This window comes from Protomyctophum bolini (genome assembly GCF_963924005.1).
Source record: "Protomyctophum bolini genome assembly, chromosome: 8".
Lineage (NCBI taxonomy): Eukaryota > Metazoa > Chordata > Actinopteri > Myctophiformes > Myctophidae > Protomyctophum > Protomyctophum bolini.
In genome coordinates, this window is record NC_137869.1 from 11,830,373 (window position 1) to 11,853,460 (window position 23,088).

At 39.5% G+C, this 23,088-nt stretch overlaps 2 protein-coding genes across 5 annotated transcripts in view; one reads left to right on the forward strand and one right to left on the reverse strand.

Annotated features, from left to right (window-relative positions):
• The window catches only part of LOC308320673 (dolichyl pyrophosphate Man9GlcNAc2 alpha-1,3-glucosyltransferase-like), a 54,326-nt gene that overhangs the window by 15,527 nt on the left and 15,711 nt on the right, over positions 1 to 23,088 (reverse strand). For 2 of the 4 annotated variants that reach the window (XM_080771281.1, XM_080771279.1), the window contains exons 1-5: positions 2,861 to 2,977; positions 2,516 to 2,673; positions 2,039 to 2,250; positions 763 to 849; positions 159 to 378 (exon numbers count right to left, since the gene is read on the reverse strand). In XM_080771281.1, the coding sequence (XP_080627407.1) occupies positions 159 to 378; positions 763 to 849; positions 2,039 to 2,250; positions 2,516 to 2,672 (676 nt within the window). In that variant the 5' untranslated portion in view covers position 2,673; positions 2,861 to 2,977. Of the gene's footprint in view, positions 1 to 158; positions 379 to 762; positions 850 to 2,038; positions 2,251 to 2,515; positions 2,674 to 2,860; positions 2,978 to 16,478; positions 17,853 to 19,234; positions 19,428 to 21,690; positions 21,760 to 23,088 lie in introns of those variants that run through there. The other 2 variants (XM_080771280.1, XM_080771282.1) reach the window with 2 other exon arrangements.
• Positions 3,221 to 16,302, forward strand: itgb3bp (integrin subunit beta 3 binding protein). Its single transcript, XM_080771284.1, has 9 exons — positions 3,221 to 3,307; positions 3,650 to 3,692; positions 6,632 to 6,656; positions 8,337 to 8,388; positions 9,148 to 9,226; positions 9,563 to 9,656; positions 9,994 to 10,053; positions 13,853 to 13,906; positions 15,185 to 16,302. The coding sequence occupies exons 1-8, from the start codon at positions 3,291 to 3,293 to the stop codon at positions 13,903 to 13,905; spliced, it is 423 nt and encodes a 140-aa protein (XP_080627410.1). The 5' UTR covers positions 3,221 to 3,290; the 3' UTR covers position 13,906; positions 15,185 to 16,302.

Below are 23,088 nucleotides of genomic sequence, written 5' to 3' on the forward strand. Positions count from 1 at the left end.
ATGGATACATATAGTAGTATAAGTATATCATTGACCAGCGTCCCTCGGGGTCTATACTATTTCGAGATGCGGATCCACCACCAAATACATATCATTTTGGGGGCCCTTGACATGAAAAGGTTTGAGAACCACAGCTGAAAAGTAGTTAAGTCAGGTACCTTTCTTGAGGGCAGGGTCTGATTCTGTCCGTGGTGTCTCAGGAGGCTGGGGTACTGTTGCTGCTGCCGTTGAGGATGACAGATTTGATGATGTAGATATTTTTGGAGGGCCGTCTGAATGGTTGCCAAAGTTCTGTCTCTTCAGCTTGGCATCAGCCTCTAGCCTGTCCAAGGCAGCCGTTTGACACTGCTCTGCTGTGGATACCAACAATCTACAGAACTGATGGGAAGACAAAATCACTGGATGTACTGTATGACCACCTTTCTGAAGCAAAGGGTGATAGGACATATTTCTTGATGGCATGAGAACAAGGTACACTGTAAAGTGATCTGCAGTACACACAGAGAGACACAGACAATTTTAGCAATTTAGCAATTACAGTCAGAGTTTTTTAGTCTAAATTACAGACTCACTAAATTTAAAAACCCACATGAACAGTGGTAACTGAATGAAACAAGCTCTGTTGTACACTAGCATTTATCCAGAGGATGCTGGTGACCATCTACTGTTGTACATGGTTTACACAGAAAATTATTATAAGAGCGACTTTCTATTATAAGAAAGACTGGAGAAAACCATCAGTTAATATTCGTGTAAACTAACCTCTGCATAGTCCAACTTTCCATCTTTGTTGACATCGGCTAGGGTGAAAATGGCATTCACCTCTTCAGTGGTCATCTTCTCCCCTCCCTGGAAATGTACGTATGTATGTATGTAAGTTTCCTTTAGCAGTGAAAACAACACAATTAAATATCTGTCTCATATGATAAGACCTGTACCACGGACTGACTTGAATAATAAAATATCTAGGCCTATCTCATATTATCAGGCCAATTACTGAATTAACTAATGGCCAACAATGACTGAATGTATATCATATTACGGTACGTAAATATGTAAACCTTTCCCCCTAAGATGTAGTCACTAGCAAAACTTGACATTTAATCATTTGAACCCCAGCATCCCTATTCTGAGGGGAACATTCACCAAAAATAGCATTGTTCTACAATCTACAAGTGGGGCGGCAGTGGCTCAGAGGTAGAGTTACTGGATGGGAACCAGTTTGAATCTGGGCTCCCCCAGTTAGTGTCGAAGTGTCCTTGAGCAATACTCTGTTGCTCCCGATGTGCAGGTTGCCTTGCTTGCATGGTTTCCTCTGGCATCGGTGTTTGAATGGGTGAATGTAATGCACCATCTCTGTAAAGCGCTTTGGATAAAGGCGCATACAACGCATCAACATGACACACAGAGCCCTTTCCCACCGGTTGTAACCGGTTCAGTTCTTTTTGGTTCTTAGTCCATGAGCCATAGCTCCAAAATTGGAACGTTAATTATGAATTGAGTGGGCAAAGCTATACCTATATTAAATTGTTTATAGGATCAATATAAGTAAATGAATATATGATAACCCTTCCACAGTAGTAGCATTTTCCTATATAATGTCTCATTTGCATATTTAAAATGTTTAAATTTGTAATACAATAAATCATTGTCTTCGTGTACTGTAAGTAACCAACTGGGGAAGTTTCATGGTGATAATAATGTAATATGTATAGTTTTTCCCACTCAATTCATAATTAATGTTCCAATGTTGGAGCTCTGGCTCATGGACTAAGAAGTACCACAAATAACTGAACCGGTTCCCACTGGGAACCAACCGGTGGAAAAGAGGTCTCAGTGAGCTTGTAGATCAGCTATTTTTGGAAAGGTTTGGTGGTCAGTCTTACTTTTGTAGTAAGTATAGTATAGAGGGTTTAAGTCAAGTGGTTAAACTGAAGTGATATCTATCGATAAATTCCAAATATGATCAAAGTATTCTGCAGCAACCCTGGACTTGTGTCACGGCACCCACTTGGAAACCCTGGAGTCGGCTACTTACAGACGTGAGAACCTTCTCCAGCTCGCTGTGGGAGATGTAGCCATCACCATTTGCATCCATCTTTCTGAAAGCTCGCATGAGCTCATTTTCCTCCATTTGTTTCTCAACCTTGAGAATCTCACAGAAATCATCAAAGTTGAGTTTAGAAGTTCTTGGAGTCCAGTATTTGTTAAGAGTTGCCTGGGATGGGTTTCTACCAGAAAGCTGGATAACTGGAAGATTGGAGACATTGACAAATGTTGATGATGATAATGAACCAAATGAAAATGCTGCACTTCCCCATATGCTCCACAATTTACACAAACAATGGAATACAGGACCACAATGGAAACAATTGCCCATATGGCTTAGACTTTTTTGTTCTCATTTTAGTAATCATTCTAATAAAGTTATGAAATAACTCCAAGCACATACATTTATTGGAGTGTGCAACTGACCAGATTTGTATAACAAGGTGGCAAATGTGCTATGCCTTACCACGGCATAACTGTTGCTTTGATGATATATTTGTCAAACTAGATCTGAATACAGCGAGGTATGCGGCTCTACACTGCATGTAAAACGCCTCATCGTCATCTTTAGCAAGACTCTTCTGCAGCCCGAGGGGTTGAGATGGCGTTGCTGGAACTGACATTCTGTGAAGATATGAATAAGAACAACAATAACAATCTGATCATCATACTGATGTAATGTGATCCAGAGTTACAACAAATGTAAGTGCTGCCTGCAGCTTGGGCTCGCTATCCTCTATGATTCTTATTTTCTTTATTATTTATCATTGAAAAACACAACGAAATACACACATCAACGCATGCGGTTTACCTTTGTTAATATGACTACCGTAGTTTAGCAACTGTAATTATGAGTAAAACATTGATGACTGTCGTGTCGATCAGACAGACACCCATTTCTAAGTGATACTGTTGCTATGTAAACAACGGTGGTTCACGAGTCTCACGGTCAAAACGAGACTGAAGAAACATGATTTTGAAAATCCAGTGACTGAGCGACTTGTTGTACACACCACATATAACCTGTAGTAAAATAATACTAATAATAGTAATACATGTTATTTTAAAGCATCAAACGGTTATTGGCTAATATATTAATGCTTATTTTCATTAAATGAATATCCGGAACTGTAGTCAGGATCTGGTCGTGTTTTAGAGGGACAAGTTAAGTATTGCACACGCGCCAGTTTGTATCTTGTATTTTCTTTTCTAAAGTTTTCTGTTTTGTTTTGTGAATCACAATGTCTAAGAAAACTCAGTGAGTATCTATAATTCCATATCTTTTTATATTTATCAAATTAAAGCCTACATTAAATACGATGATGTCTGTACCTCGCAGGGATGACTGGTGTTGAGCCTTGATAACTATACTGCAGTTGTTATCCAATTGTTCAAAACAACATTCACAAAAACGAATGTAATACATTTATTGTTAAAATATATGTTTCCATTAACATTGTTGTTTATTTTAATTCTTCATTGATAGGTAATATTGAACAGGAGAGTAATAACGTTTGGACATTAACCCGGCCTAAATGTTGTTTATATCTGTCTAGTAAAGTAATTATAATGTTAAATTGTTTATTTGTTTCTGCATCAGAGCCAGAAAAGCTCTCTGTATGGATAAAATCCCGGCCCAAGATGTGAGTAAATGTCATATATATTATGTACTGTATAACTACTTTGATTGAATGCTTTATTAGACAGAAATTCAAGCAGAACAAAACGAGTACAGTAATACACTTGGTCTTTGACTGTGACACTGCATGGCTGCCATTGATACATATGGACATCACCTGCACAGTTAGATATATACACATCACCTGCACAGTTAGATATATACACATCACCTGCACAGTTAGATATATACACATCACCTACACAGTTAGATATATACACATCACCTGCACAGTTAGATATATACACATCACCTGCACAGTTAGATATATACACATCACCTGCACAGTTAGATATATACACATCACCTGCACAGTTAGATATATACACATCACCTGCACAGTTAGATATATACACATCACCTGCACAGTTAGATATATACACATCACCTGCACATCACCTGCACAGTTAGATATATACACATCACCTGCACAGTTAGATATATACACATCACCTACACATCACCTGCACAGTTAGATATATACACATCACCTGCACAGTTAGATATATACACATCACCTACACATCACCTGCACAGTTAGATATATACACATCACCTGCACAGTTAGATATATACACATCACCTACACATCACCTGCACAGTTAGATATATACACATCACCTGCACAGTTAGATATATACACATCACCTACACATCACCTGCACAGTTAGATATATACACATCACCTGCACAGTTAGATATATACACATCACCTGCACAGTTAGATATATACACATCACCTACACATCACCTGCACAGTTAGATATATACACATCACCTGCACAGTTAGATATATACACATCACCTGCACAGTTAGATATATACACATCACCTGCACAGTTAGATATATACACATCACCTGCACAGTTAGATATATACACATCACCTACACAGTTAGATATATACACATCACCTGCACATCACCTGCACAGTTAGATATATACACATCACCTGCACATCACCTGCACAGTTAGATATATACACATCACCTACACATCACCTGCACAGTTAGATATATACACATCACCTACACATCACCTGCACAGTTAGATATATACACATCACCTGCACATCACCTGCACAGTTAGATATATACACATCACCTGCACAGTTAGATATATACACATCACCTGCACAGTTAGATATATACACATCACCTACACAGTTAGATATATACACATCACCTGCACATCACCTGCACAGTTAGATATATACACATCACCTGCACATCACCTGCACAGTTAGATATATACACATCACCTACACATCACCTGCACAGTTAGATATATACACATCACCTACACATCACCTGCACAGTTAGATATATACACATCACCTGCACATCACCTGCACAGTTAGATATATACACATCACCTGCACAGTTAGATATATACACATCACCTGCACAGTTAGATATATACACATCACCTACACATCACCTGCACAGTTAGATATATACACATCACCTGCACAGTTAGATATATACACATCACCTACACATCACCTGCACAGTTAGATATATACACATCACCTACACATCACCTGCACAGTTAGATATATACACATCACCTACACATCACCTGCACAGTTAGATATATACACATCACCTGCACAGTTAGATATATACACATCACCTACACATCACCTGCACAGTTAGATATATACACATCACCTGCACAGTTAGATATATACACATCACCTGCACAGTTAGATATATACACATCACCTGCACAGTTAGATATATACACATCACCTACACATCACCTGCACAGTTAGATATATACACATCACCTGCACAGTTAGATATATACACATCACCTACACATCACCTGCACAGTTAGATATATACACATCACCTGCACAGTTAGATATATACACATCACCTGCACAGTTAGATATATACACATCACCTGCACAGTTAGATATATACACATCACCTACACATCACCTGCACAGTTAGATATATACACATCACCTGCACAGTTAGATATATACACATCACCTGCACAGTTAGATATATACACATCACCTGCACAGTTAGATATATACACATCACCTGCACAGTTAGATATATACACATCACCTACACAGTTAGATATATACACATCACCTGCACAGTTAGATATATACACATCACCTGCACAGTTAGATATATACACATCACCTGCACAGTTAGATATATACACATCACCTGCACAGTTAGATATATACACATCACCTACACATCACCTGCACAGTTAGATATATACACATCACCTACACATCACCTGCACAGTTAGATATGTACATATACACACTACCTGCAAAGTTAGATATGCATATGCACATAACAGATATGTATAAACCAGCTATCTCAAATTTTCTCCTTATTTATAAATCAGTGCAATTGAACACCCTGTGTGTGTGTGTGTGTGTGTGTGTGTGTGTGTGTGTGTGTGTGTGTGTGAAACAAATATTGAACCAATGAAAAGTATTAAAAAGCACTTCTTCTGACTAAACCTCCCTACTCTATTGAATCCTCATACTGTTGTTAGAAGCACCTCCAACTTGTCATCATTGATTATCCCGACAGACGAGAGATTTGCACATTACCTGGCTGCACACTTCTGAAACCAATGCACATTGATAAACTAATGTACCTGTCTTAAGACAAGATCCTATAGTTGTTCCTCACTGTATATATATATTTTTACTTAATATATTACGTTTAGGATGTTGCAAATGTTTTTGCGGAACAAGGCCCAACATTTTGCTGCTTAATTGTACTTATATAAGTTAGTGACAAATGAAACCTTCTTGATTCCTGTATCCTGTTTATCAACTTATCAGGGCTATGTATGTAATGTAACGTAACTACAGTATGTCTTCTAATTTGTTTGTTTTATTTATGTCTCTTGTATGCAGCGTCCACCTTCCAAAATGGTAACAGGTACGGTCGCCCCTTTTCCATCTCTCCCCACTACTCTGCCTAGCTGTAAATAACAAACATAATTCATGTTTGTGATTATATAAAAGGTATTATCATATTAATTTATTATTGTTAAGTTCACTCTGTATATCCACAAGCATAATAGCATGATGATGCCATTACAAATGGGCTACATGGAAGTAATGTGTTTAATAAAACGAAATTAACTACTAGAAGGTCCTAAATTAACTTAATTAAGCAGTCACGGTCTCTGTGTCATGTTATTCTTTCTTAATTTTACAGAGTATAGAGATCGACTACAATACAATCAAATAAATCTGTATACAAGATAATTTCAGATTTCAGAGAGCGAGGGAAATACTAAATTAACTGTTAACTACATTAAGTCGTTTGGTATTCTCCAAAATACCAGTATGTGACTCATTAAACTATTGTCCTATGAGTGGAACTGCAAATCTACAAGGTGTGTATGCAACCATCTTTGAAGGCCTATTTGGAAATATATCCAGTAGTAACATGGACTTACTGAAAGTCTGAAACAAAGTATCTTAAATTACCAATTTACAGGCTGGAAATTTTACTTGTCAGTTAGGCTGTGTAGTCAATTTATGTTCCAATTTTCAGTTCACTATAATGATATTCCCACTACGAGGCTCCACCTATGTGTCCTATGTCCTACATATACAGAGACTTGATCAGTATAATGGAGAAGAGAAGTTTATAACATATTCATTGTTTATTAAGTAAATTAAGTTACACAATAATTCCACACAGCCTGTCTCCTCTGTGGATCATGAGTAGCCCAGCATGCATCTTGTATGCATCTTGTGTTAAAAAAAAAAAGGAATATGTAACTGGGTAGAAAGAAAGTCTCTTCATTCAGAGAAGAATGGCATTGTAATGCTCTGGTATTTTCATGTCAGCTAAATTGTGCTGCTGAACAAGTGTACAAAGTCTTCAAGCTCTACCCTGAGGGGAATCATGACAATTCCATCCACATTCTGCAGCCACTGTCTGCATTTAAATTAAGTACTAATGGACATTCGTTTGGACCCCACTTTGAAAACCACAGATTTAGAGAGTTTCATTTTTTATTTGAGTCAGACTCTGAGTACAGCAGTTTCCTTGTTCAAGGCACAAAATAGCAGCAATTTGTTGCGACCATAATGTTGCAGATTACTATGAAAACCGGCAAAACATGTCAGTCCGTCCGTCTGTCATGCCTCCATATATGGTCATCAGGCCGTCACGCCTCGTGACACACTCCATATATGGCCGTCTCCATATATGAAGATCACGATCAAACCCTTGATAGCCATACATGGAGAAGACTGGATCATCACCTAGATCTGCATATATGGAGCCGGCCAGCAACTCCACATCTGACCTCAAGCCTCAAATCCTTAGATCTCCATATATGGAGCTGACCTGTTCTGACATTCCATATGTTGATCTGACTTCATCAAACCCTGTACACTCAAGACATGCTCCATATATGGCCAGTACAGAATTCATTCCATATGTTGATCTGACCCCCCATGTCAAAGTGCTAGCAGTCTGCCGTCACCCATGCGCATGCGTGCACACAGTCGCTTCTCGCCCTCAGGGTGTCTTACTGGTATACAGTTTCAACCAAACACTGAGGGTTTAGAGATTGATGTATGTAATGTCTGTCAACAGGCCCCACCAAAGCTGCACCTTTTAAACAGGTCCCACAGACAGATCTAGATAAGTGAGTATCCAAGAAGAATATTTACATCTATTAAGTTCTAATATGTTTTGTTGTGTAAAATATTAAGCTGTGTCAGATTCTTTCTATACCTTAAACAGCAGCATTCATGCCAGTAAGTATGAATATAAAGGGTTACAGAGAACCCTCGCTGTATTAGTTGATATATATTTAAATTGCCACGCTTTGCTGATGGTCAAAATGACATATAAGAATTTAATGACAGGAGACATGGAATGAGGGGGATTCATCACTAGCCAAATTATCAGTGATTTACATAGCACTAAAAATAGTTGTATAAGAGCACTTTAACACAAGAGCCATTTCCTTAGCCAAGGCACAGACGTTTGATGTCTGGGCTATCCATCAAGGCCAGCATTTATTTTTTAATTTTATAGTGCAGTCACTAACGTTATAGAGGAACTGTAATTTATAATACATTCAGAACACCTGCACAAAAGCTTGGGACATGACTGCATGTCATGTTCGTGAATACTAAATCCTAGGCTTTCACTGGGTGTTCAGTTATTATTATTATTAATGGAAAGTAACTATTACATTTGTGTCCCAATACTAGATTTAAAAATGTCTAAACAAATGGCCACCCAACATTTGACCATATTCACACTTTTTGCTCATACGTCCCCATGATTAAGACATAAGAACAAAATGGCTGCCTTATCTGAAAAAAAAAAGTTGGTTTTAGCCAAAAAATTTAACTATATGTTAAGGAGTTCTTTCCTTACTCTGTCTAACTACTAGATTCCACGTCTTGAGGTTTAAACTGGAAGCATCACAGAAGGCATTCATCAGGGCACGGCAACAGCTGGAGGAAATAGTGGTGAGTGACACTTGTGCTTTGGCCTCCATCTTCAGAGAATGAGGAAATGTAGTGTCTCCGTGATTTCATCATCAGCATGAGCGATGATAATAATACTGAAAACTCAGTTTAAATGTGGCTTCATATTTAAAAACAGATGGCAACTCTTAGGTTTATGATGACAATTTATGTTGCTCCCAGTTTAGTAACGGTAACGTACAGGGAGCTCCCCCACCACGCACGCAGACAGACAGACATAGAGCATTTCAAATCCATCTAATTTCCATTTCCTGCCACAAATTACTGTCTGCTTGTTGTATATTACCCTACTTGTGTCTGAAGCTGTATCCCCATCAGTCACCAGAGGGCAGCAATGAGCTAAGGCATTTCTTGGCCACACCAGAAGAGTCTGCTGACTTGAGCACTGAACTGGAGAGATACAGTGAGCTGAGTGAGTAGACAAACTGTGACATTGACCTGGTCAAAACTGAGTTTGAAACTGAATTAGCATTGGTCAGATCAAAACTGAGTTTGAAACTGAATTAGCATTGTTCAGATCAAAACTGAGTTTGTAACTGAATTAGACTGAATTACTATTACAAGTGACAACATCATTTCAGGTTGTGATCTAGATGTATAGGGGATATTTCATAATGATCTCTCTTTATTTGTAGTAAATAAAATTGGGTAACACTACAACTTCATTGTATGATAGAAAAAAGCAAGTTGTTGCTTATTTTATATTTCCTTATTTGTAAGTGAATTGCAATATAATTTTGTGCTTTCAGCATCCAGAACTGCAGAGGCCAGTTTTAACCGAAATGATGCTCACCAGAATACATTTCAAGGTAATTGGTCAGCTATTAACCTAACACTGTCAGAGTAAACACACTGTTATATTCTGTAACTGTTACATTTCTGTTACATTTCTCACCAAAAATACATACACAGACACAATATTGCTGGGATTGTATTGTGTTAATCAATGACATATTTGATGACCAAAATCAGAGTTTAAGAAACAAATTTGGCAACTTTAGCAGAGGCCAAAAGGGTGTTTGGAGAACATCCTCTTCACTTTGACTAATTCATAAAAATATTAAAGACTAGTGTATTCACCACATAGATTTTCTTTCTGTTGTGTCCAAAAGTTTGAGAAATGTTATGCTTTGTATTCAACCTGTGGCAGTATGTGTAATTTGTTTTTCTTTTGTTTAAAGTCAACAGACGTAATAACGTCACAATGGTTTCGGCCATGACTTCTCTTGACTAACAGTTACCGGTAGCAGTTAGTGTCGTATTAGACTGCCGTGATTGTCTCACACAATGCCGTGATTATAAGAAAAGGTATTTGGGTCCACTTGTTTCTGGAAGTTGATTGATTTCATGCTGAGCCGGAAGAGAGAGCGGTCACAAGGACTGGTTGATGTCCAGACACATCCATCTCTACGGGTTGATTTGATTTACATCCTCCCATTGCTTGGCTATCTTAACGATAATGACTTCGGTGCGTGCTCGTTTTTAGCTTTCTAGACAATCAGGCACTCTGTGAACTCATGGTGAATAACAACATTTTGTTATGGAACACAAACAAGTCAATGAGCAGATTTCCCAAGGAAAGAATTAATTTGATTATTTTAAGCACATATTATGCCTCCAGCAAAGCAATTCTTGTGATCCAATCATATAATGGTGACTTGTGGAAACTGAAGGGGAACCATTGTCCAACGTGAAGCTTGTTTTCCGATAAGGTTGTTAGAAATTGTTTTAATTAGTTCCAGGGAAGGGGTCTGACATACAAGTTGCCTTGTGGATCTGCGCTGCAGGAATGTCACATTTTCTATCACATGGTGGAGGCATGAAATTTATCAGTTGTGCATAAACCCCCTTGCAACAACAGAGTTCACAACGTCAAAGCGGATAGCTCTGGGAGAGAATTGGCCCTCTGTTTCCCTGAGACACATTTTAAGTAAACAAACTGTTATTCAAAGCTATGGAAGATCTCTGGCCCATATCTGCAGGGAGCATGAAATCCAGACAGATGATGTTGATGGTGTTATGAAGCATGATTCTTCCATAGTGTAAAATGTTTGTTTAGACTCACTGCTATGCTACTCAGGCTTATGTTTATGTGCTAAATGCATGAAGAGGTGTAAGGAGCCCTACTGGGTCGTATCGGGTAAGTGTGTTAGCGAGGCTCCAGGACTAACTGACAGCGGTGTTCATTCTCTTGACTCCCGTGTCAACATTCACGTCCCTCGTTGTGTTACAGTATGTTATATCATGGTTATTCTTGTTCATCCAGCCAACATGGCTAACGAATGAATTGTGACCCATGAGCACTGGTGCAGATATACGATTCTAGCTATTTCAATTCACAGTATGCTGTAGCTGTTTGAAATCGATACGATCTAGAACTGATCGTAAGTGAGAAACAACCCATGGCGAACATGAGACAATTGGTTCAGCAGTCTAGAAAAAGAAGTGGATGGGGTGGGGGGTTGGTTTGTAAGTGAACTTTAGAGGCTTGGGGCGTCTTACTTGATACAAAAAGTACCATGAAAATTTCACATGAAAAATTCACGTGGCAAAATTGCTATCTACCAGTATGGGATACATTTTATGTGAACAGACCTCTTTCAGAGCTTCTTGAGACTCTACACTGCTGATCCGAGCAGCACCCTGCAGGCTGTTTTGTGACTGCAGAATTATTCCATGTGACTAAAGACACCTTCCAGTTACCTGATGGGCTGTTATAAAGCTTACCCACAGCAAAAAAAAAAGAAAAAATCCCCACACCCAGAATGGGACTTTTGTTACACAACCAACCAAGCATCCATTCTAGACTGTATGACTCCATGTGTCATGTGATCAGAGACAGCATTCCGTCACCTGAGTCTGCATGATGAGAGTTAAAAGCCCTCACCTCATTCACAACGATAACATCTACTGTAGGTCATAGGATATCATTTCAGTGATGGTTCAAGATGGCAACCCTTTGTTTTTGTGTCTTGTTTTCACATGACAGCCATATGTGAAAATTCCACATGCCATCCTACACACAGTAGTACACAATTCTATCCAGGTTCTTTGCCCTGGGTTCCGCACCCCCATCCCCCATCTCAGGTGCCAAGCCAAGCCTTCAGCACCCTTATCCTGCCAAGTCAGCTGAGTAAATCCACATGGATATTTGAACATTGATGATCGAGTGACTAATGTCTAATTTACACTCCGTCATATGCATTCGGAGTACGGAGATACGGTATTGTATAAATGAGGCTTAAACCTCTGATCCCACTTCCCAAACCTCTTCCTCCGTCACCTCGTTTGTCTCCTTGGCTTTCTTTTCTCTGTCCCCCTTTCTCTTATGCTGTTACTCTTTCAAATTAGTTTCTTTGTTGGAGCAAGCAATGTTGAGAAACGCTTACCGCTGTCCTTTTAAGGTTAACTAAAGTTTCAGTAAGCACTCCTCAGAAGTCACTTTTGGTGAGAAAATCAGGCTTGGGGCGAGCATAAATCCACTGAGTATAGTCTAGGCATTACAAATACCCGCGGCGCCTGTATGTGCTGATGACTACAGAATGGAAAAAGAAAGGCCATAATAATTCTGAGGCAAGTTTCCCTCAGCAGCAGGTATTGATTATTTGTGTGTGGTGAGAGATTTGGAAAATTCAATTAAAGGAGTTGTGCAAAGGATTCATAAATTCTGCCCCTCCAACTCGTACCTGAGACATGGTTATGTTCTAAATCAATGTTGCACTTCACAATATATTTTCTTAGGAGCATAAAAATAAATAACATTTAAACAGTTCTGCTTACTACAGAAACAAATTTTATTTACTCTAAAGCTTTTTAGTCGCGGCCAATCACTGACCGGTGCACATCTTCTGGGCGGTAACAGATTTTATTGCAATTTTCCCCATAAGAAAATCCTATATAATATGAATTTTGAGATGACAAAATGAGAAAGAAAGGGGACGGCTCAGCAGTATAAAAATTGATCAGGCCATAGATGGGGCCATGTTGAGGAAGATTTGTATGTCAGCAGTAATGGGCTGTATTAAAAGAGAAGATTCCTTAAGATGTGATAAAAGTGATGGGGCAGTGTCTCAGGACCAGGCAACTCCCCGAATCTAGCACATCAATCCTAGGAGGCCACTCGGACAGATGCCACATACCCGCCAGGAGTTTTATGCTTTTTGATTAAACACACAGTTGCAATTAAAGGGGGGAGTTGTATATTAGGCCGTTTTGGCCCAAAGTGAAGTCAGCAAGCATTCGATCGCCACCGTAGGTTGCAGAGTATGCAGTCCTCTCTGCCATGATTTCTGACTGGGTGAATGTCATTTCGCCATACACTTCATATTTAACTGAAATATGAATGCAGCTACTAAATATGCATTTAAAAATAAATGAATATAATTGAGAGTTAAAATGAAAACACAGATTCATATTATTCAATTATGATATTCTAAGGCTTTTTAGACATCTTTGCCACAATAGTTGTCTAGTGGAAATCTATTTTCTTATTTTTGTATTTGCTTTATGTTGTTGTACCCCGGTCACTCTTCATTATTTGAACAGACATTCCAGTTTGCTGAAATGGCACCAACTTGGATTCTGATGTTGACTTTATTTCTCTTCTAGGTGGCATACAGGCAGGAAGCTCTTATGAGTTATTGAAGTCCATCACTGGTTAAGGTACAATTAATTATATTATTAATTTATACAATAATATAGCTCTTCTTTTTAATTTGCATCATCGGACACAAAAACGGAGATAAAATGGCGGTTAGAGGCTACACCTCGATTTACTAGCAGATATCTACAGTGGGGGAAAGATATGCCTCTCATTATCTCTTCAGTATTCCACCTCCATGTGGACCGGGCGTATGTAATATCACTGGGGTGCCATTGGGGTTATACTCATGTTTGCCTCGCCTATATTCCCCAGGTTTTAGATGGCAAGGTGTCTCGGCTGTTGACAGCTAATAGAATTGCTCTTCCCTCCCGTGTAGCGTTGTTCGTGCATTCTGGAGGTTGATAAGACAGAAGATGAATGTGGAATCCAAGCTGTCAGTTGTGAGGCAGAGATGTCTGGGAAGCCGTCATTCACAGAGGAGGAGGGGGGGTGGGGGGGCTGGGGGTGTCAAATGCAGCAAAAGCACAGCCTTGGACACATTTACATTGAGCTGCGTCTATCTGGTGGAGCCTCTGCCTCGCGCAGCTGACAAATGTTGATTCTACAATAAGCACTACGCTGCAGCGCTGTGAAAATAATGTTCTTCCAGCGGCAACCCTCATCCCCATTAGGGCTCATACTATGCAATCTTCCGCAGCCGAGTAGTTTCACACCTTTTTGAAAACTAAGAGAACAAGAGCGGATGTGAAAGGCAGAGTCAAATAGTCTTCTCACATATACACTGACACATACACATCACGGTAGGTAGTCTCTTTATTTGGCAGTGGCTGGGAAGGCTGAGGCCCCTTCCCATGCCCAAGTCGACCTAAGCAACAGCTGGTGTTCACGGCAACATTTCCTATTTCTGCCCAAGGTGGATCATATAACTGTCACTTTATCACCCTTAGAGGCCACGTGAAGGACAAAGCCAGTCCACCCATAAACAAAACTAATATTTTCATACGAGCCCCTCTGGCTACTGGGAGGACCCTTGGTGTTCTCGTATCCCGCTGCTACAGCATTCACAAGCCTAATACGCCTCAGCCACATGGGTAGCTTACTATCTTTTATGTCTTAAATCCAGACATTATTTATTGAGCATGACATCCTGCATGACAAGATTTTAATTCAGGTTGTAAGTGGAAATGTCTCATTTAAAAAAAAGCGTTATGCAAATACGTGTGCAAATGCTCACTGAACTAGTACTTACTTACCCTCAAGTAGACCAATGACCATAGCAAGAGCACCTCCACAATTGAAAAAATCCACTTTTCTAAACAACTGTTTTTTCCCCACAGGTCGCAGGGTCCCAAAAGTACCACCCTCGGTTCACACCCATGTTATCAGTGTAAACAAGGCCACTGTGGACCGATTTAAGATGCTTATTATTACTTAGTATTTGTGAGAGCTTGACTTATACATAACTGCTCAAGCATAGTGTAATTTTACTCTTTGCAAGATACAAGTAATAGTACCGTCATTACTCACAAATTATATTTTGCAAATTGACAGTTCATTAAATATTCTATTTAAAAAAAGGTTTTATTTTGATTCCATTCTGCATGCTTTAATAATCGGTCTTTGGTTATTGCAGTATCCAGGCCAGGGTTCAATTTGTAAATTTGGCAGGACATTCAATTTCATTTCCCAAAATGAAATTCAGTTTGGCCAGTAGCGAAGTGAAGTAGTGAAACACACACCCACTCATCCTAAAAATGAATAACTGGAGGGGGGATATCAAAAGCAGAGGCATAGATTGCCACCAGCAAATCGAACCGTGGCTGGTGATATCTGTGTAATAATGTGCATGTGATAGCATAAGAATTATATATTTCAAAGAATAATGAAATATATATATTGCACACTCCAGGGAATAGAGACGGACAACTTACTTTACTGCATCATCAACTTATTTATTAGCACGACATGTTTCGCCGTGAGCTTCAGGTGCTCTCACTCTCTATACATATATATAATGTCTTTCTTAATTTTTTCCGAATAATGGACAGTCCTTAACTCCCTGTCCATATCCTCTAGTAATTGTAAGTCTTGGCTCTGTTTCCTTCCATGGCATTCCCTCTGGTCCATTACTGGCTACGGGCAAAGCCTGCAGCCGCAGATTCACATGCAGCCCTCACTGACCCGATAACATTTATAGTTGTAATGGATTTTTTTTAATGTCTGTCATTAACTCGCAGGGAGAGGAGGGAGAGATTGCTTGTACCTTTTTTCTGTGGTATTTCAACTTTATGGCATTATGTTCAGGTGTCACCTTCTGTCATCTCTTTTTAAGGCTTGCCCGGTCGCAGGTTCTGTTTGAAATGCACTGTTCTTTTGTGTTGAACCCTCACACTGTCTGTGGGTTGTAATGAATATTTAATGATGTTGAATAAAAGTCTTGAGGCATACAGTTTGTGTAATTATTACCAGTGTATCTACTCTGTACCACACTTATGATTTAGCTGACTGCAAGATGGACGGTTTTTATTATGGAGTTCAGTTTCTATGAAGTTGATTCAAAACAAACTATTCTATAGTGTAGCAATAAATCTGATTTTACATTTCAGGTAGTCTGAACCTTCTTTTTAGAAAAACACATTTGTACAAAAGAACATTTATTGAAGGTACAAAATATAGGACACATACTTAAAAAAATAAATTGACAATAAAATATTGACTGAGTCCTGTTGGTCCTTGTGGTAACTGCTTAATAATGGATGCATACTACTAGACATTGACCATAATAAGCCCATGTCCTCTCACTGGTTCAATCCAGTTCCACCAATAAGAGTAAGCACCTTTTGCAGTGCTGCAAAGGAGGTTAGTTTGGATGTTAAAGGATTTAGAATTTGTTCAATGTTTCACACGAGTGAAAAAAACTCAATGCTATAATGATTGGGACTGTAGCTAGAATGATGTGTGTTGAACATTGGTCCAAGTAAAAGAAAGAAAACTCCCAAAGGCAAAGTTTGAATTTCAAGTAGTCACATTTAACAAATATGAGGCTGAAAATAGCTATTCTCAGAACTGGATTTAAAGAGGATGGCTTTGATCTATTATTAAACCCAATTTTTATTGCCTCAAACTGAACTATCTGTTGCTTTCAAATGATATTACAGCTTTCATGTCCCATTTTTAGTGTTCATCTTCGATTCAACAATTCTGGATTTTAGCTGGGGATAGAAAATGGCATGAGTTTAATTTAAATTTATACTTCATCGTACGACTGTTACTTGCCAAAACACTAAAGCAAACAGGCATAGTTTCATCTTATTTTCAGTGACACCATTGTGCTAATAAGTATAAATAGTATCCCAGTATAGTATCCCCCAGTATAAAAAGTATCCCAAAGACCATTCAACACAAAATGAGGAGACCAGAAAATCTAAGAGAAACTCACAGGTTTCCACAGAGGCTTTTCCTGGAGTAAGAGGGTGGTTACACCAAGACACATTGCATCACCAGCAAAACCATTGTTTTCCTATAGAAAACAATGTTCTCACGGTTTTAGGTGTGCATAAACCGTCCAAGGTGTGGAGTTGCATCACTCATCACTGTTTTTTTAACCAAGAGCACCAAATACAGTGCTCTGAATGCATGTTGGGGGCAGCTCAAGAAAATCACTTTCTGTGGATGCAGACCGCATGCCAAGACGTTTCTGGAAGCATCCGTGCCTGTAGCGACACATCTGGTGTGATCATCTAAAACTAGTTCCAAACATCTAGTAGTATAAACATCCAATCCTTCGGCACCATGACATTAGTTTGTCTTCTTCTGGCTCTTTCTGCTGGGTGCAGTGGGTGGCCCACTAAACTGGACGATATTGAAGTACACAAAAATTCCCAGGAATTGTAGAAAACTGAAGACGGACACCAAGACAGGAAACAAATGGGGAAGCCTAGCTGGAGGGACTAGAGCTACACTTGCGTAGCTCAAAGCAACCATGGCACCGATGCTGATGTAGAACTGGAACAGAGAAAAAGAGTCACTTCACTCTTTTCATCCATGGGGGTCAAATGGTCACTACAACAAAGCTGTTGTTGTGCAACAGAAAATGGAACAGGAAGTCAGTTGTTTTGACTTGTAAGAGTCTTTACAAGTCAAAGTAATTTACTAAAGACATGTGGCAGGTGGCAGTTCATATTGTGTTTTGGAGAAGAAGTAGGTTTATAGGCAGAAACCCCAGATCGTCTGGCAGTGCAGAGTGCAGACTATTGTCATAGAAAGGATCAAGCCGTTATTCTTTGGTACCATTTGACTTGGTATTCTATCCCAGTAAACGTTCCAATCAGAATGATGGAAAGACTGGGAATCCTGGGCAAAAACAAAAACTGTTGGCTTTCTGCATAATACAATATCAAGTATGATATATATGATATATATATGATATATAAACCATATATGAGAACAAATTGGACAATATTATCAACAAGACAGTTGACAAATTACATTGCGTATTTACTCTGTGATTGACACCAAAATTGTCATATGAGGACTGACTGAGTATGACTTGTGAATGTGATACAACACTGTTGAGCAGATCTGTTGTGGGACAAGTTATATATGCATGTACAAAGTCTCTTCTCACCCAGCTACATGCAGAGCAGCCATCAGAGAGCTGCTGATGGGAGTAGGATCAACATTCATGTGTCTATTTGGGATCGACGGCCTAGGGATCAGCGAGTGTGCTAGGTGGAAGTAAGCACCTTTTGCAGTGCTGCCCCCACCCTCCCCTGAGCGAAACCCAATCACCATCACTAGGCGCTCGTTATTTATTGCTGCTTGTGTAAATAAATATATCTAGGCAAACCTGTGTTAATGTTACGTGCTATAAAAAGATGTCTTCTCTTAAGTTCTGACACTCTATCGGTGCCCATGTCGCTAAGGAGAGCCGCGGGTGCAGCACCTTCAGACGTTGCGGAAACCTAAATAAGTGATAAATAATTCTTTGGCTCGCAGGGGCTTTTATCCGCGGACAGCTTACACAGCTTACAGCACCGCATGATCTTTATTTATACAGTTGGATGTATCTTCTCGCACCCATGCAATTTAGGTCAAGTGCCACTCTGACAGTATGTGCCACCTGGAGTCCAGAGAACAGTACCCGCCTATAATATGTAGATGTCAACTCGCAGCTTGAACGAGCTGTCCAGTCTGTGCTTTGATTACCGTCATCGGGGTCCCAATAGGACTTTGCCTTTGGTTTTGAAAACAAACTAAAATTATGCAAACCAGCCACTGCCAGCATGTCGTGTCAAGTACGTTCCTGTGGTACTGTGGTGTCGTGGTTTTGAAAAACCACTGCACAACACTGCAGCAACTATTTTATCCTATACTTAGAGAATTACCTTCCATCTGGTTATGGCGGCCATATCGAGTGTGGGTAGGAAGAACAGCAGCTTGTGGTAGGCCCCTAGTCTGAGCTGGTCTTCAGAGCAGCGCTGCAGCGCAGACAGCAGGTAGGTGCTGAACACCAGGAAGCCCAGCGACGTCACTATGTATGGTATCAGCAGACCGTCCTTCAGCAGCAGAGGCAGCATGCTATACACAGACACAGGCAAACAATAGCATTTATACTGTTTGGCAACACATATGAACCATGCCGTTATATTCGACCATGTCATTAATTATATTAAAAGGTGAACATTCGATATCGGTGTATAAATTCCTATGCCGGTGTGTTGCATAGCAGATCTAAAAGCTTTTGCAATGTGTTCAGAGCTTGTAGATCTGCTATTTCGGCTGCGTGACACCATTGTACAACAATGGCTTAATTGGTTAATATACCAAAAGGGACTTGAAACACCTGAGGTCCTCTAGATCAGGGGTTCTCAATGTTTTTGGCTGGGGACCCCCGGACATGCTTTGGCCATGTCTCGCAACCCCCGCCCTGCCCCCCTCCCCACCAATACAAACTGACTGCAAAAATAACCTTAATAATAGAGAAAATATATCATAAATGAATAGTGAAACCAGTTATAATCATTAAGGAAAGTATATGCATGCACCATGTGCTATGTAAACTCTTAATTTCCATTTTCCAGCCATTCAGTTGCAAAAAAAAGAAACTATATACAGTATATATTATTATTTTTGGAAAATAATTTGGGGACCCCCCCAAAATAATTTGGCGACCCCCAACCCGTGGGTCGCGACCCACGGGTTGAGAACCCCTGCTCTATCTTAAGGTCTCCCACAGCTTCAAGGAACATTCTGTATTGTTGCTTGATTGATCAGATAGCATTGTAGTCATTGTAATCAATACAAATGTGAAAAAAAACTAAAAAGCAATACAAGAAATGACTGTAGTTTTTACATAGCTCCATTATATACAGTACATTCAGTTCAGTATGTGGTCCAAGTCTTCTCCCTGTTTCCCAGGGAGGGATGAATCTAACACTCATGTCCAGCTTATCTTATTATCGTAGAGGGACTAGACAAGAACAACAGTTGACTCTTTGCAAATTACATATTTCCGTAGCCCATAAAAACCTAACCGTCCACAATGAAACTAGTGATCCTCATTCCAAGTACGACAAAATCGCCTCCATTCAGGAGATAAATGTTTGACATTTTAGAAATACATACTTCATCAATTCAACAGACTGAGTGCATTCTGTGCCCTTACAATTATTGTGCATGAGCAGTCATTCGACCAATTACACAAACAAAAGATGTATTTTTTTATTTTTTTTAAATGATGGACGGAGTAGTGGATGCAGATTACGGAGCAGTCTTTGTCAGACTGTACCGAGAAGCTGCTACAAAATAACCTGGTATCCTCGTACAACGCATGCATAGAGACAGCAGGCATGTGGACTATGCTGTGTAATCCACAGATACTTATCTTATATCCTTATACTAAACCACGCGCACAACAATTAGTGCTGCCGGAAGAATTTATCAACAGCTGTTGTATAGAGAGAGGGAGAAAGTGCGTCTTCTGCATGCCACACGCCCGTCAAAGCAAGACTGAGGGTGTGTCTGTAGTAAGCGTAATCTTATATAATAGTAGTTTTAAAAAAACATTTGACGGACTAAAGCATTAGGAGGACTTAACTGAACTGTCTTTCTGGTGGTGGGGAAAGCTTTTCTCAGCAGTAACATGATGTTTTCATGACCATTTGTCCCAAAATAACCAAAAATTGCCGTACAATGTAGTCCATTTTGATCAATTTCGATTACATTTTTTAATTTTATCAATTTGTAATCAATGAAGCAATTATTTTTTTATTTATTGTCCACCTTTGGAGTTACATCATGGCAAGGTAGTTAACTCTACACTACCTAAACCTCTACCAAAGTGTTCTTGCCCTTTACCCTTAACACATTCCTTCCCGTTACACTAGGCGGGGTCGTGAGACCAGTGCCAGTCAAATGTGCGAAATACCAACGTAGAAGAAGAGGAGTGTGGAGGAGGACCTACGAGGGGAGTTGCTTTGATCAGTTGGATCAAATCAAATCAACCTTTATTTATATAGCACATTTTACACAACCAAAATTGACCAGAGGCAAGTAGAAAAAAGTAAACACGGTAAAAGATATGGATTTATCCCAAACGTCGGATTCTGTCTCTTTTTCAGCAGAAAAAGGATTAATAAGCATGTGCACGTCTGATTTGCATTTAGACTGTTCTACCATGTGAGTAAAAAAGAATAATCATAATAAAAGAAAAAAAAATCTTAATTATGGATTAATGCCAATTAATCAAATCTCGTTTTGGCACAGTGGGGTACAATAGCTATTCACGAGATTATCTCGTTTCAACACAGATTGTGTTAATGTTTTTGCAGCATATCCTTACCTGAATGTAGAGACCTGCAGGAACCAAATGGCGACTAAGGGAAGGTCATTCAACAGGAGGCAGACAGGCCTGGGAAAACATTTATTTTAACAAGATTACTAAAGAAGATGCTATTTGTTGTAACATGTGTGCCAACATGCAGCAAGCTGGATTTGAACCCTTGGAATCACCCACAAACTGTTGTAGGGTCCTGTCGTGACAATCCAGAGACAGTTTAATATGGATACTACTGGCATAAATGTTATACTGTTAAATATCCAGTAAAGACCCAGACTTTTACCATGTGATTCAAGAACGAGATGACTAAATGTTTATTAGAGACAGGCTTTATCTGGACATCAAACTGAGATGCCACAACTTTAAGAGACAGATTTATAGAAAAATATTTGAGTTTCAACATTAAAACCTACGTCAATAACTCATGTGAAAGGTTGAATCGCAGGAAATGTGAATAATGTTTGGGAGAAATCTAAGAGCCTTATTTCTATCAAAATCTGAGAAGAATTACTGTACATGAGGTGTTATGTATTTGCGTGCATGAATTGCACACCTACTGTATACTGTATGCATGTTAAATAAACCTGACTCCTTGCATCAGTGCTAGCCAGCCATCTCTGCGCTGCAATCCAAGGGGAGCACTTTCCACTGGTCCCTGAGCCCATAATTACAGCCAGTGCACTTTGGCGATCCTGTTACAGCCCAATAATTGATCCTCCGCAAACAACACCCTGAGCTGCCGCCTGCCATTCCTTCCTAATCCCTGGACATGCATTACTGATTGATTCAGGGGGAACAGGTGGGAGATATAACTCAATAGTTAATAAAGCAACAATCTAACCCTAATCTAGATTAATAGATGAGCCCAGATCTGGGAACAAAGTCCTGCACTGTCAAACTTTGCATTAAACATACTCCACCATGAGCCGCCAAACCCTTTTATCAGGTTACGGCAAGGGAAATGTTTAGGAAACACACATGTCTGCATGTTCACATGATGTGTAAATAGTGCATGCAGGCCACAAAGTTAAAAATGGCCTGGTGAGAGCATGCTACAAACACTCAAATGCGGATCCATGCGCTTGCGCACACACACACACACACACACACACACACACACACACACACACACACACACACACACACACACACACACACACACACACACACACACACAATAGCGCATATTAGTCAGAACAAATGGAAGCTAAGGGGTTGCACATTGTTGTGTCCATGTGGCTCTCGGCATGTTGACAGAAGGGCATAACCCCTCAGTTAGCAGCTCTCTTAGACTACATAAATACATCTTTACTTGGCAGCTGTGGAAGTACAGCAGCAAAAGTATGATGTCAAGTTGACAAAATGCAGATCTCTTCAAGCCATGAACAAAGTGAACATTCA